Raw genomic sequence first — 13818 nt, 5'->3', positions numbered from 1 at the left:
TAATTGAGAAAGTAGGCAAGATTCCCTTTGTTTATTTCGGACACCATGCTGGCTGGGCCACGTCCATCATTTGAAGGATGGTAGACTGCCAAAGGACATCCTCTGCGGTGAACTAGCAACAGGCAAGAGGAATTTTGGTAGACCCCAGCTTCTCTTCAAGGACCTGTACAAGCACGACATGAAAACCTTAAAAATCAACAGCGAGTGCTGGGAGGATACAGCAGATGACCGCAACAAATGGTGAGGTGCTCTTCAGCAGCACCTAGAGCAAGGCGAAAGAGTGATCCTGAGTCGGTCTGAGGAGCGGAGAGCTAAATGGAGAGCACAGCGGACAGCAGACAACAATTCCACAATGCCTTACACATGCAGCAACTGTGACAGAGCCTACCGTTCCAGGAGCGGCCTCAATAGCCACAGTCGACGCTGCTCGACAAACCAGTGACTACCAGAGGCGCAGTACCCATGGTCGACCATGACTGACGGAGGCCACACACACACATATGCTGCTTAATTGGGACAGGAAACCATTTCCAAACAGTTTCTAACTAGTGTTAGTCATGTGTACTTCTTTGGCCGTAAGACACTAGACCATGATTAGAGTGAAAAGTTTTGAAACAGGGTCAGGTGTGTGTGTTTGTGTTCAAAAAGCAATGATTTTTGTCACTGATATTTGGTGAGAAGTAAGCAGTAAGACAATTCAGAACTGTTTTGCTCACTGCGGTTTCAAGCATTCAGGCTTGGAGATGCCAGAAACGGCCGGGAGAGTAAATGAAATGATCTCACTACTTCAGCAAGTTAGAAACTACAAAGAATTCGAAGGAATTGACAAACATCTTGGATGTTACCATGAAAATGAACATTTGGAAGAATCATCGAAAGTATTGTATGAAGGCAGTCCATTATCTGCACTAGGTGTCTGCGCTGTTTTTGTCAAAAGGACACGACGGTGCACACTGGATGAATTCCTCTATTGATAACTATTAGGAACTAATGCACAGTTTTAAAGTACTGTAGTAGGATTGGGAGTGTTCTAATTTGTTCTAGATTGTACTTAAATACTTAATTTGTTACTCAGTTAAACTTACACCTTTTTAATTATTTGCATGAAACTTCAGCTAATTGACACAACTGCTTAATTGTACCAAAATGTACCGGTCCTGATTGTGTCCCAACTAACCATAATCCACTGCATTTATAAATTGTTATGTTTGTATTATAAGGCCATGAAACCATATGTCATAGTAATAGAATTAGGCCGTTCGGCCCATTGAGCCTGCTCCATTATTCCATCATGGCTGATTTATTTATACTCCCTCTCAACCCCATCCTCCCACCTTCCTCCCATTAGCACTGATGCCCTGAGTAATCTTTCAACCTCCATTTTAAATATGCCCAGTGACTTGGTCTCCACAGTCATTTGAGGGAATCAGTTCCACAGATTCAACACCCTCTGGCTAAAGAAATTCCTCTTCATCTCTGTTCCAAAGGGACATCCTTCTATTCTGAGACTGCTTCCTCTAGTCCTGGACTCTTCTACTGTTGGAAACATCCTCTCCACATCAACTCTATCTAGGCCTTTCAATATTCAATAGGTTTCAATGAGATTCCACCCCCACCACCCGTCTTACATTTCACTATATTAAAGATGCTACAGTGTGTAAAACAAAACTTACTGTTTTTACATGGGAACATGCGAATCAGGAACAGGATGAGGTCACTCACAGGAAGAAGATGAGGGGCTGCCTTAGGGGCTTTGACGTGTTGTTGCAGTGCATCTTGCAGATAGTACACACTGCCGCAACTGTTCGTTGATGGTGGAGGGATTGGATGCTTGTGGAAGGGGTACCAATCAAATGGGCCATTTTTACCAATGTTAATCCTTCCTCGTGTAATAGGAAGTGCCTGAGTCATTTAGAGATGTGATCCTCCCTAATCTTGTGAAATTAGTAGCATCAGTGTAGATATAATAATCTGCCATCAACTGGTTCCTCTTTAAGTGGGAAGCATGTCCCTGTGGCAAAGGGATTAAGTTTCTCAGCTGTCTAGTTTGAATGATAACAAATGCCCAGCAGCAACCACCATCCCCAAGGAAAACACGTAATATATGTATAGAGCAGATCTTCCCAAACTCCCCCAAACCCCAACTCAACCTCTGAGGTCCCCTTAATTCAGAGTTCCAATCTCTGTTTTGTTTCCCCCACTCTCAAATGTCTGAATTGCACTCTCGAACTTTTGAACATAAGCCTACCCACACCTCTGAACTCCCATTCACTAAATTCCTCACTTCTATACTCTGAGCTCCAATCCTCCAATCCCACTCACACTTCCCCCCACCACCACCACCAATCTATGTTTTTCTTTTAACCTTTAAACTGTCCCATTGCTAACATCCAGATTCCTTCCAATTCTGTCTATGAGTTACCAGACTCTCTTCGTTCAGTGGCTACTTTATTAGGTATATTTTGTGGCTTTCTGCTGCTGTAGCCCGTATCCACTTCAAAGTTCAAATTATTGTGCATTTTGAGAAGCTTTTCTGCAGCCCACTATTATAACGTGTGGTTATTTGAGTTAATGTTGCCTTCCTGTCAGCTTGAAACTGCCTGGCCATTTCCCTCTGGCCTCTCATTAACAAGGCATTTTCACTCACAGAACTGTTGCCCAGTGGATATTTATTTTTTCGTTCCTCACACCATTCTCTGTAAACTCTAGAGACTGTTGTGCATAAAAATCACAGCCCGATAAGCAGATTCTGAGATACTCAAACCACCCCATCTGGCACCAACCATCATTCTACAGTCAAAGTCACTCTGATCATATTTCTTCCCCATTCTGATGTTTGGTCTAAACCTCTTGACCATGTCTGCATGCTTTTATGCATTGAGTTGATGCCACATGATTGGCTGATTAGATATTTGCTTTAGCAAGAAGGTGTACCTAATGAAGTGGCCACTGACTGTATATTGCAATTCTGCATGTTGGACTAGACAAGGATCCTAGTTTCCAAGAAGCCCTGGAAACACAGAGCTATAATTTTATAAAAACAGCCTAATCAGTATCATTATGATTGCTTTACAGCTACACAGACATCATGTTTGTCACCATCCCTTCTGAAAACATGTTGGATTTCAACCTCACCAATGAGAAACTGATTTTGTTTTCCTCCAAGGCTCCACAAATAAAGAGTATGATTGATTACTTCATCACTGAGCTGAAGAAGGTGAGTGAGGGCTTGTTTTCAGTCGGACTCATGCAGTCAGTGTATGAGGGAGGTTTCAAAACCCACTCATGAATCCTGTCAGGTAGCAACAGAATTCTAAGCTTTAAAAACAATAGGCCTTGGTCAGTGAGTGGTCATCTCTCCTTTGTGAGACAAAGCTTCAAGATTGTTTCCAAAGATTTGGACAAATTACACAGATTTTTGCTTTGCTATGAGAGCACGGCACTGTGCAATGACTTGTGTTGTGAAAGCAGCACATTATCCAAGGGATGGTGCTGAATAAACACAGTCCCATTGGGGGTGGTTTTGAGGGGACATTGAGTTATCCAAGGGGGGGTGTTGAATAAACACAGTCCCATTGGGGGTGGTTTTAGGGGGACATTGAGTTTTCAAAGGTGGAGTGCTGAATAATCACAGTCCCATTGGGGGTGGTTTTGAGGGGACATTGAGTTATCCAAGGGATGGTGCTGAATAAACACAGTCCCATTGGGGGTGGTTTTGAGGGGACATTGAGTTATCAAAGGGGGGGTGTTGAATAAACACAGTCACATTGGGGGTGGTTTTAGGGGGACATTGAGTTTTCAAAGGTGGAGTGCTGAATAATCACAGTCCCATTGGGGGTGGTTTTGGGGGGACATTGAGTTTTCAAAGGTGGAGTGCTGAATAATCACAGTCCCATTGGGGGTGGTTTTGAGGGGACATTGAGTTATCAGGGTGGGGTGCTGAATAAACACAGTCTCAGTGGGGGTGGCTTTGAGTGGACATTGAGTTATCAAAGGGGGTTCTTGATAAACACAGTCCCATTGGGGGTGGCTTTGAGTGGACATTGAGTTATCAGGGAGAGTGCTGAATAAATACAGTCCCATTGGGGGTGGTTTTGAGGGGACATTGAGTTATCAAAAGGGGGTGCTGAATAATCACAGTCCCATTGGAGGTGGTTTTGTGGGGACATTGAGTTATCAAGGGGACAGTGCTGAATAAACACAGTCCCGTTGGGGATGGTTTTGAAGGGACATTGAGTTATCGGGGAGAGTGCTGAATAAATGCAGTCCTATTGGGGGTGGTATTCAAAGGGGCAGTGCTGAGGAAGCAATGAGTTGTCTTTCAAATGAGGTATTAAATTAAAACTGACTGCATTCTCATGTGGATGTGAAACATCCCTTGATGAAAGACCAGTGGAGTTCTGACCAGTGTCCCTGCCAATATCTACCTCCCAACTAACAGATTTTCTAAAACAGATTTTCTAGTCTTTAATATTTCATTACTTGTGGGTTATTGATTTCTCTGATTCATTACATTGACTAAAACTTGTCTATGCAATATTAAGTGGATGTTCAGTCTTTGACTAAAGAGCACCAATCAATAGTCTAGGTCACAATGCTTAACCTCAAATATCGTTAAGTTTTAAATAATGAAAAAAAGATTTGAAAGTTTTCTAGAAATGACCCTTCTTTAAAGCGTGACTGCTCTGCACAAGCAGACATAACTGACAATAACAGAGTGTTTCTCCTGTCAGCTGGGATTGAGATATCAGCGAGGAATCTCTCTGGTGATGGGAGGTTGGATGTTGTGATCTCTGCTTCCCTGGTCTCTATTGCCTCTTAAGTGCTTATTTCTTTATGTCTTTCTTCATTAACATTAACAGTATCTGCTTTCTCCTTGCCCGTATACTGCTCACTATCTACTTTATAAAGTATCATAAAATATTTTGTTACGTGCCCTGTGATGCATAATAACAATAACTTGGTTGTTAGAGCAGAGAGCTAACGCCGCCTGTGTTGTGGCTACTTGCAGGATTCTAATTATGTTGTAGCAGTAAAGAGCCACATCACAAACGACAGCTCCTTCCTACGATTTCACAAAGGAGACATCATCTGCCTGCAATCCTCAGATCGTGTGGAAGATGGTCAGTATCTGTGGGAATTTAACTTTTCATTCTTAGAGCTCAGCTAAAAATCCAAATGGCTACTGCCTTATGCTTAAATCTGAACGCTTGAATTAGTTATAATGAGCTAGGTTGTCCAACCAATGCCTTTTGTGGAGTATTGGGCCGTAAAGAGCAGGGATTTTCAGTATCCTTGTGTATGAATCACTGGTGACCAGTGCGCAAGTGCAACAAGCAATTACTGAGGCAACAATAAAGTGATCTTTATTGAAAGAGGATTTCAGTGCAAAAATAACAGCATTTTACTGCAATTGCATTTGATCCTGGTAAAACTGAAACTTTACGTTTGAGTGTGGAGCCAGTTTCTCTGTCTAATGAAGAAATATTTGCAATGACAGTAACCTGATTTATTCTGGGGAAGAGAACAGTCTGATGAGGAGTGATGAAGCTGAATGAGTCTATACCCTCCAAAGAGCGGATTTTATTTAAATATGAAATATTCCTACGTAGCTGGATAGGGTAATTGCAGACATGATGATTCCCCTGGCTGGGGTGGCTGGAACCAGAATTCACATTCAAAATAAGAGTTGCTCATACATGACTGAAATTAGAACAATTATTTCTTTTTCAGGATTGGAAATTCTCTACCAGCAAGGAAAATGGAAGCTCAGTGGAATATTAAAAATGGGAATTCACATATTTTTTGGATACTGGGGGTAGTCAAGGGAAAAGTGCAGGAAAAAGGCACTGAGGTGAAAGGGTCAGCTGTGGTCATACTGAATGATGGAGCAGATACAAGGGTCCAGATACTGAGCCAAAAGCACCATGAAGTGCTCTCATTAGCCTCGTAAAACTACATGCTCCTTAACTGGTTGGTGTTGTGGGTTGGCAGGGTGGGGGAGCATGATGAAAGAAGTTGCAGTTCTCTTCCCACTGTTGCATAACACAACAATGACCAGTGATCACCAAGGTCTGAGCAAAACCAGGGTCATCACATGGGAAAACTGTGCACAGAACAGTTGATTTTAGAACCTCGCCATAATTATAACCATATATATAACCATATAACAATTACAGCATGGAAACAGGCCATCTTGGCCCTTCTAGTCCATGCTGAACTCTTACTCTCACCTAGTCCCATCAACCTGCACTGAGCCCATAACCCTCCATTCCTTTCCTGTCCATATATCTATCCAACTTAACTTTAAATGACAATATCGAACCTGCCTCAACCACTTCTGCTCGAAGCTCATTCCACACAGCTACCACTCTCTGAGTAAAGAAGTTCCCCCTCGTGTTACCCCTAAACGTTCGCCCTTTAACTCTCAACTCATGTCCTCTTGTTTGAAGCTCCCCCACTCTCAATGGAAAAAGCCTATCCACGTCAACTCTATCCATCCCCCTCATAATTTTAAATACCTCTATCAAGTCCCCCTCTCAACCTTCTACATTCCAAAGAATAAAGACCCAACTTGTTCAACCTTTCTCTATAACTTAGGTGATGAAACCCAGGAAACATTCTAGTAAACCTCCTCTGTACTCTCTCCAATTACTGTAGGTTTCGTGGTGAGTTTCCAGCTCAATGGCTAGAAATTCTGTTGTACGTCACAACATTTTTGTCTGCTGTGCGAGAAAAAATTCTCACAGAATCATTTGTTTAACCTTATTGCATACTTTGCGAGGGTTGCACGCTCTGGTTCCAGCGGTTGTGGGTTCACACCGTGAACTCAGTGAGTGTAGTTTCACACTTGGGTTCCGGCAGTTGTGGATTCACACCCTGGGATCGGTGAGCGTGGCCTCAGACCCTGAGCTCGGAGTGTGTGGACTCGCAGTCTGGTTCCAGCAGTTGTGGATTCAAACCCTGGGATCGGTGAATTTTACCCCTTCAGTTCAATGAGTGTGGACTCACACTCTGGACTCAGAAACTGTGGATTCGGGCTCTCAGCTCATCCAGTGTCTCTTCACTCCCTGCATTCGGGACATGTGGGTACATCCCCTCGTGGTGGGTATGTGTTGGCTTTCGCCCTGATGTAAAGTGGATCTTTCCTTTGTCCCAGTACGAATTCATTCCCTCATGCGGGTAAGTGTGAATAAGATACAAGTGGTGCTGTTTCCTCACCGCTCTCTCACTGTTCCCTTGATTATTTGTGACTGCCCTCAGACCGATGCTACGGATGTGTAGTCAGGAAGAAGGTGATATACGTGGAGGAATTAAGAAAGCACATTCCTGATTTTGGTGGGTTTGAAGCGTAACCATCGTACTTTCTGATTTGTTTGTGTGTACGCCATTCTTCCCATTTTCTGTGTTAGTATTTTAAAAATTTGATGGTCCGGGGGGATTCCCTCCTGCTCTTAGTCCATTATTGGAAATGACTGGTCCTCAGTTTCAGTTCTGCATGTGTGGATGATAAAGGTTTAGTGTGCACAGTCTGAGCTTTCTTTGTCCAGTCCAGATTCCCCTGCCTTGAAATTGTCTGTGCCAACTGGACAGGACTTTGCCCTGCACTTTGTGGCCGGTTTGATCATTGGAAAGATACTGAAGATCTCTGAGTCAAGGAGATGAGGGTGAAAACTGGGGAAGAAAATCTGAAAACCATGTTTCCTGAAACAGTATTACTTTTCAGCAGGTACTTCTTACTATTCTGTTAACGCCTGCCTCCCTATGTTACCTATTCACGTTACTCCTGTGTTCATCCTTTTCAGGATGTTTCTTCATAAACCCTGATCTGCGACTGCACCTTTCTTTGTTATTCTTCCACTTCATTCCATTACTCTATCTCAGTGTGTTTATTTTTATCGTTGTTCATTTTCACCTTTCTGTGTAACACTTTTACCTTGGATTGAGCCGTAGAGGCTTAGAAAAGTACAATGTAGCTTGCTGCACCTATCTGTGTAGATTTTGTCCTGATTTTAAATCTTAATTTCTGACTTTGTGGAATGACTCTCACTCACTGTACTATATATCTTTCATCATTTATAGAGTCATAGAAAAGTACTGCACAGAAACACGCCCTTTGGCCCATCTACTGTGTGCCAAACCATTTAAGCTGCCTACCCCCATCAACCTGCACCCAGACCATAGCCCGCCATACCCCTCCCATCCATGTAACTGTCCTGGGGAGCTAGGGCTTTGCTCTTTGGAGAGAAGGAGGATGAGAGGAGACATGATAGAGGTGTACAAGATAATAAGAGGAATAGATAGAGTGGATAGCCAGCGCCTCTTCCCCAGGGCACCACTGCTCAATACAAGAGGACATGGCTTTAAGGTAAGGGGTGGGAAGTTCAAGGCAGATATTAGAGGAAGGTTTTTTACTCAGAGAGTGGTTGGTGCGTGGAATGCACTGCCTGAGTCAGTGGTGGAGGCAGATACACTAGTGAAGTTTAAGAGACTACTAGACAGGTATATGGAGGAATCTAAGGTGGGGGCTTATATGGGAGGCAGGGTTTGAGGGTCGGCACAACATTGTGGGCCAAAGGGCCTGTACTGTGCTGTACTATTCTATGTTCTATGTTCTAACTTCCCTTAAATGTTGAAATCAAGCTTGCATGAACCACTTGTGCTGGCAGCTCGTGTCACACTCTGAGTGAAGAAGTTTCCCCTCATGTTCCCTTAAACTTTTTCACCTTTCATCCTAATCCATGACCTCCAGTGAAAAAGCCAGCTTGCATTTACCCTATTTATACCACTCATAACCTTGTATCCCTATATCAAGTCTCCTATCAATCTTCTATGTTCCAAAGAATAAAGTCTTAACCTATTCAATCTTTCCTCATAACTCAGGTCGTCCAGTCCCAGCAACATCCTTGTAAATTTTCTCTGTACTCTTTCAACATTATTTACATCTTTTTTGTAGGTAGGTGACCAAAACGGCACACAATACTCCAAATTAGGCCTCACCAACATCTTATACAACTTCAACATAACACCCCATCTCCTATACTCAGTACTTTGATTCATGAAGGCCATTATTCTAAAAGCTTTCTTTATGACTCTATCTACCTGTGCTGCCACTTTCAATTAATTATGGACCCGCATTCCAAGATCCCTTTTTTCTACCACACTCTTCACTGTCCTACTGTTCACTGTGTAAGACCACTGTGGTTGGTCCCACCAAAGTACAACACCTCGCCCTTGTCTGCAGTAAATTCCATCTGCCATTTTGCAGTCCATTTTTCCAGCAGGTGCAGATCTCAGTGCAATCTCTGTTAGTCATCCTCACTGTCCACTACACCCCCAATCTTGGTGTCATCCACAGATCTGCTGTTCCAATTAACCATGTTATAATCCAGATCTTTGATGTAGATGACAAATGACAATGGATCCAGCACTAATCCCTATGGCTCTCCACTAGTCACAGGCCTCCAGTCAGAAAGGCGACCATCTACTATCACTCTCTGGCTTCTTCCAGAAAGCCAATATCTAATCCAATTCACTACTTCATCCAGAATGCCAATCAACTTAACCTTCTGGACCAACCTCCCATGTGGGATCTTGAATACTCTCTTGCTAAGGTCCATATAGACATCATCCACTACCTTGTCTTCACAACTTTCCTAGTAACTTTCTCGAAAAACTCTATAAAATTGGTGAGGTTTGAGTTAGATCAAACATGGCCATATTGCATAATGGTCATGATTGAAGGGCCAAATGGCCTACTCCTACTCCCCCTCCTATTTTATTGTGGGTTCTTGGGGGCTCTCATTCAGTGAATGCCCAAACTCACCGATTACTTCTCCACTTCTCTCTTTAATCTTCCTTCTTCCAGTCTTACTGCTCTATAATCTTAGAAGGGCTCCAGCCTTTTGGCAAGAGAACTGATTTAAGTAAACATGGTTTACTCTTGTCTTTAATCTGTGTGTTTAAATCTGGTGTGTGCATGTTTGCTGTGTTTAGTGCTTTCTGAAGTTGTCCAAGTTTTACATTCAGAGTTGGTACACTGAATATCAATAACCCGCCAGCTCAGTTGTGATCAGACACCGTATATCAATAACCCGCCGGCTCAGTTGTGATCAGACACTGTATATCAATAACCCGCTGGCTCAGTTGTGATCAGACACCGTATATCAATAACCCGCCGGCTCACTGTGATCAGACACTGTATATCAACAACCCGCCAGCTCACTGTGATCATTTTATGTTACTGGAGAGACCTTGGCATTGTTCATTGCCAACACTGTTCTGGGAGATGAAGCCACATGGATCCAAGGTTGGTAAGGGTGAAGCCTTCATACATCAGCCTGCTGAGGCACTTTCAGAATGTGCTGAGGGACCAGTAGCCCTTACTGTCTGCCCGAGAAAACCATAATATAATAGGAGCAAAATTAGACTATTTGGCCCATCGAGTCTGCTCTGCCACTTCATCATAGCTTATCCCATTTTCCTCTCAGCTCCAGTCTCTTGCCTTCTCCCATATCCCTTCATGCTCTGACCAATCAACAATTTATCATCCTCTGCCTTAAATATACATAAAAACTTGGCCTCCACAGCTGCCTGTGGCAAAGAATTCCACAGATTCACCACTCTCTAGCTAAAGAAATTCTTCCTCATATCCATTCTAAAAGGACGCCCCTCTATTCTGAGGCTGTGTTCTCTGGTCTTAGACTCTCCCACCACAGGAAACATCTTCTCCACATCCACTCTATCAAGGCTCTTCAGCATTCAATAGGTTTCAATGAGGTCACCCCTCACCCTTCTGAATTCTAGTGAATACAGGCCCAGAGTCATCAGGCGCTCTTCGTATGACATGCGGTTCAATCCTTGAATCATTTTTGTGAACCTCCTTTGAACCCTCTCCGGTTTCAGCAGATTCTTTCTAAGATAGGGGGCCCAAACCTGCCCACAATACTCCAAGTGAGGCTTCACGTGTGCTTTGTAAAATTTCAACTTTATATTGAGCATGAGTTCATGGAGTCAAATCTTGAAGGACACAAACCTCTTCTAAACAGGAAAAAAGTCAAAGGCTGGTCAAAGGTGACTCCCCCGCCATGGTGGGTAAAACGAGTAGAGTCTTGTAAAAAAGAGTTTGCATTTTGTGAACGTGTATGACCCTCCAGGCCCAATGTGTTCCAAGCACACATCGTTAAACAAATAACCTTTCTCTTGAGTTCCGTCATTCTCAGGAGATTTCAGCTGCTGCTTGGGATAAGGGATCAGTGAATCATCAGGGAGAAATGGGGGAAGTAGCTCTCCGACTCCATTATCTTGTGATCCGGACAAAATGGAGCCAGCATTATAAACGCAAGAGATTCTGCAGATGCTGGAAATCCAGAACCACAAACACAAAACGCTGGAGTATTCAGCAGGTCAGGCAGCATCTAAAGAAGGGACTAAACAGTTGACATTTTGGGCCGAGACCCTTCATCTGGAACTGGAATTAATTCCCTCAACTTCTCACTGCTGTATGCCTCCTATGTCTCAGTAGCTCCCATTGCAGTAAACTTTGGGGTCACTGGCTTACGTCCGCAAAGCTCATCTTCGTTGAACGGCTTCCACAAACAGGTACTTTACAACTCAGTTGCTGACTTTTCAAGTCAGTTCTTGACTGGCTGGAGAAGGAAGCAAGGAGATTTCCCCACAATGAGGCTATAACAGGATGTGGGCACGGCTCATATCTCTTCTGTCAGGAGAGTATAAAATGGTGGACAAAGATGGTGAGGAGGGAGTTCATGCAGATCAAATGTCTTGAAAGAAAGATATACCACAGTCAATCTATCAAGGATTTGGCTCTGTGGCAGATATACAAAGAGAAGAATACTGTGCTGAGAGACCAGCAGCCCTTACTGTCTGTCCTACAGGGTCAAATCCTGAAGGAAGCAGGCCTCTTCTAAACAGGAAAAAAAGTCAGTAATTAAACTGTTGTCCAAAGGAGGCTCCCCTGCCCTGGTGGGCAAAGCAATAGCAGACAAGTAGGAGTCTCTTCAAAGAGAGTTCATAAGAGTTGAGCTCAAGTATGTTCTGAACAAGGTGAAAAGCAAAGATGGTAAGATTAGGGAATCTTGGATCATAAACTTACTAATGGTTTGAAAGGAAGTACATGGCAGGTAAAGGCAATTGGACTTTCTTGAGGAATGTAGTGTGTGAGAGAGAACATAAGAGAGAAATTAGAGCAAAAAAGAGCCATGAGTTAATCTGTGGCAAGAAAGATTAGTGAGAATCCCAAGGCATTCTTAAAGTATATCAGGAGCAAGAGGGTAGCTAAGGAAGGCTACGGATCTCCTTAAAGGACAAAATGGGTAATCTATGTATGGAGCCAGGTGATATGGGCGAGTCCTAAATGAATACTGCCAAGGAGAGGGATATGGAAGATTACAAGTTCAGGGAGCAATACGTGGACAATCTCGAGCAGAAGGAGGAGGCACCATGGCATAGACAAGGGTCAATAAATCTCCAGGGCTGGAGATCTATTCCATGTTGGTATTGAAAGCAAGGAAAGAGATAGTTGGGGCTCCACTGAGATTTTTACATCTTTGTTAGCCACAGGATTGGAGCCAAAGGCTGGAGGATAGATAATGCTGTTCCTTTATTTAAGAACAGTAGCGTGTACAGGCGAGTTAGGATTAATCAGCCACAGGGAAATTATGGGAGAGAATCCCAAGCGATAGGAATTATGTAGATTTGGAAAGGCACTGACTAATCAGGGATAGTTGACACAGCTTTGTGCAGGGAAAATCCTATCTCACTATTTTGATTGAATGTATTGAGGAGCTAACTAAAAAGATTGATAAAAACAAGTAGTAGATATTGTCTGAATGAACTTTAGTACTTGACAAAGTCCTACACATTAGGCTGGTCCACATGGAATCCATGGCAAGCCAATTAGGTCAAAACTGGTTTAGTGATAGATAGCAGAGGGTAGCAATAAAATCAACACACATAAAAGTTGCTGGTGAATGCAGCAGGCCAGGCAGCATCTGTAGGAAGAGGTGCAGTCGACGTTTCAGGCCGAGACCCTTCGACAGGACTAACTGAAGGAAGAGTGAGTAAGGGATTTGAAAGTTGGAGGGGGAGGGGGAGATCCAAAATGATAGGAGAAGACAGGAGGGGGAGGGATGGAGCCAAGAGCTGGACAGGTGATAGGCAAAAGGGATACGAGAGGATCATGGGACAGGAGGTCTGGTAAGAAAGACAAGGAGGTGGGGGGGGGGACCCAGAGGATGGGCAAGAGGTATATTCAGAGGGACAGAGGGAGAAAAAGGAGAGTGAGAGAAAGAATGTGTGCATAAAAATAAGTAACAGATGGGGTACAAGGGGGAGGTGGGGCATTAGCGGAAGTTAGAGGAGGTACCTACCCCTCTGTCTTGCACATCTCCTTTAAACTTTCCCCTCTTAATTTAAACCTCTGCCCTCTGGTGTGTGTCTGGAGGTGTGCCACAACAACCTCTCAGTCAACGTCGGCAAAACCACAGAGCTGATTATCAACTACAGGAGGAAGAAGCCAGAGGTCCATGAGCCAGTCCTCATTAGGGGATCGGAGGTGGAGAGGGTCAGAAGCTTTAAATTCCTTGGTGTTATGATTTCAGAGGATCTGTCCTGGGGCCAGCACAGAACTATAATTACAAAGAAGGCACAACAGTGTCTCCAAGTTTCTTAGGTGTTCTTGTAGATTTAGTGTGTCACCAAAAACTTTGATAAACCTCTATAGGTGCACAGTGGGGAGCATCATAACTTGTTCCAACACCATATTTTCTGTCTGGATAGCCTCCAACCTGATGGCAT

At 43.5% G+C, this 13818-nt stretch overlaps 1 protein-coding gene across 1 annotated transcript in view; it reads left to right on the top strand.

Moving 5' to 3' along the window:
- myo15aa (myosin XVAa) overlaps positions 1–13818 on the top strand; it is a 183966-nt gene that overhangs the window by 110347 nt on the left and 59801 nt on the right. The window contains exons 44-46 of the mRNA XM_072267294.1: positions 3076–3217; positions 5012–5123; positions 7264–7338. Of these exons, the coding sequence (XP_072123395.1) occupies positions 3076–3217; positions 5012–5123; positions 7264–7338 (329 nt within the window). The remainder of the gene's footprint in view (positions 1–3075; positions 3218–5011; positions 5124–7263; positions 7339–13818) is intronic.

The sequence above is a fragment of the Mobula birostris genome, chromosome 9 (assembly GCF_030028105.1).
Source record: "Mobula birostris isolate sMobBir1 chromosome 9, sMobBir1.hap1, whole genome shotgun sequence".
NCBI classification, from domain to species: Eukaryota; Metazoa; Chordata; class Chondrichthyes; order Myliobatiformes; family Myliobatidae; genus Mobula; species Mobula birostris.
This window is presented reverse-complemented; position numbering and strand designations above follow the sequence as displayed.